Here is a 2,154-nt window from a genome sequence, read left to right on the forward strand (position 1 = left end):
TACAGGAGTTGAATGCTCCAGTACACTTTTTATTTAAAGAGTAGGAATGGATTTTGGAGATGGAGTGCAACTTTTTGAGGCAACAGACCTGACAGTGGGAGCTCTATGAAGCTAACAAAGATTGAAGCCATTGTTAGGACCTTATGGACACTCTGCTTGATTTAGCTGAGCCAATTGACCATTGTAAAGCCCATGGGTATCTTGTGTTCATGACTGATACTGGGATAGAGGAAAACCAAATGCATCTACTCCCTAGCTTTGAATTTACATGGACACTTTAAGGGAGATAAAGGAATCTACTAGAAAAGGGCATGGAAATTTTGGTGCCAGGTTGACTTGGATTCGAATTCCAGTTCCATCTCTTCATCATTCCTACTTATACTTTGCGTAAGTAATTTCTTACTAAGTTATCTTTCTTGCATCTGTAAAATGGGGATTTACTATGGGATTTAAATAAATGACATAAATAGAGCACCTCTATGCTTGGCACGTCACAGACACACATTAAATGAGAATGCTTTCCTTCCAGTTTCTCTGCCTTTTTTTTTTTTTTTTTTTTTTTTTTTTTTTTAAGTGAGGGAACTCCTCTTTGGAAGCTCAAATTGGGAGGTCTATTTTGTTATCCATCTTATGGAGGAGGATAAGTGATACTTGTCTGTTTTCTTTGAGCTGATGGTTAAGTTCCTCTGAATTCTAATCAAATAAAAAACTAGTGAACCAGACACAATGGAAGAAAAACAGGACACAGGGAAAAAAATGGTTCTTTGCAACAAAGGAAGATAGGAGTGTTCATTCTCCAATATCCCTGTTTTAAAATCCCAGCTCCAAGTACTTGCTTTGTTAACTTTTACTTTTGTAGCATAATCCTGAGACCTTCAGTACCCATGCTGTCCCCTTACAAGCAGCTGCTATGTGCCCCAGTATTGAGCAAGGAAACCATTCCTAACCACCCTGCCCACCACTGGGCAAACACCTTCTACCTAAACTTGCATCTGAAAGGAAACATGAAAAAAAAAAAAAAAAGGTTTAGAAGAAAACACAGAGAGAGTTCTTTTTTCCCCTACTCTTTGGGGGTCATGCAGATAAATTACTTTCTGTAAGTCATTAAAGAAACACAAGCTATGCTAAGATCCTCTTGTGTTTATGCAGCGTGGGGAACTCAAGTAACAGATGTATTGGTTAATGTTAAGTTCATGCTTTCTCCATAATGGTAGTAAAATTCAAGGTAAAAATGAGCAATAATCCCAAGAGAAGATTATGAGAAAAAGGATCTGAAAGAACAGATCAGTTATCTATAGGTTATAGGAAAAAAACTCCTATATTTATTGGGCAATATTTAATATTTGCTTTAAAAAAAGATAATGCCATTTCACCATCATTCCAGAACTGAGTTGTTTTCCAGGATAATGCCATTTCACCATGATTCCAGAACTGAGTTGTTTTCCAGCCAACCTCTCCAAACATGTATTATTTCTTAACACATCTTTGAAACCATCAGGACTTACTTGATGATGCTCTCTGGGATATGGATGCACTCCATTGNATCTTTGAAACCATCAGGACTTACTTGATGATGCTCTCTGGGATATGGATGCACTCCATTGGGATCAGACTACTGAGTTCTGATAAGCTACTGACATATTTAATTTTACTGCTGAATTTTGAACTAAAAAAAAGAAAATATATATCATTAGTCTCTATTTCATTCCTTCTAAGGCCATTGCCTCTTCTTGAAAATCCTGAAAAACCTTGCCCCAGCACTCTTACTAAAAAAGGCTAACATTATTTGAGTCATTATGATGTGACAGATACTGTTTTTGTTGTTGTTATTGTCTTAATTTATTTTTCTAAAATTGACAAAATTATATATATTTATTGTGTACGACATGTTTTGAAACATTTATACATTGCAGAATGGCTAAACTAAGCTAATTAACATATGCATTACCTCATATATTTATTTTTGTGATGCAAAACTTAAAATCTATTCTCTTAGCAATTTCCAAGAATACAATACATTCAAGGCTATTAACTATAGTAACCATGTTGTACAACAGATCTCTTGAACTTATTTCTCCTATCTAATGGAAATTTTGTATTCTCTGGCCAACTCTACCCAATGCCCACCCCCAGCCCCTGATAACCACCATTCTA

At 35.8% G+C, this 2,154-nt stretch overlaps 1 protein-coding gene across 1 annotated transcript in view; it reads right to left on the reverse strand.

The window, feature by feature from the left end:
- Positions 1–2,154, reverse strand: part of LOC103604045 (protein prune homolog 2-like) — an 86,812-nt gene that overhangs the window by 11,657 nt on the left and 73,001 nt on the right. The window contains exon 8 of the mRNA XM_008588633.1: positions 1,568–1,666. Within this exon, the coding sequence (XP_008586855.1) occupies positions 1,568–1,666 (99 nt within the window). The remainder of the gene's footprint in view (positions 1–1,567; positions 1,667–2,154) is intronic.

Source organism: Galeopterus variegatus, unplaced genomic scaffold (assembly GCF_000696425.1).
Source record: "Galeopterus variegatus unplaced genomic scaffold, G_variegatus-3.0.2 Scaffold4933, whole genome shotgun sequence".
Taxonomy (NCBI): domain Eukaryota; kingdom Metazoa; phylum Chordata; class Mammalia; order Dermoptera; family Cynocephalidae; genus Galeopterus; species Galeopterus variegatus.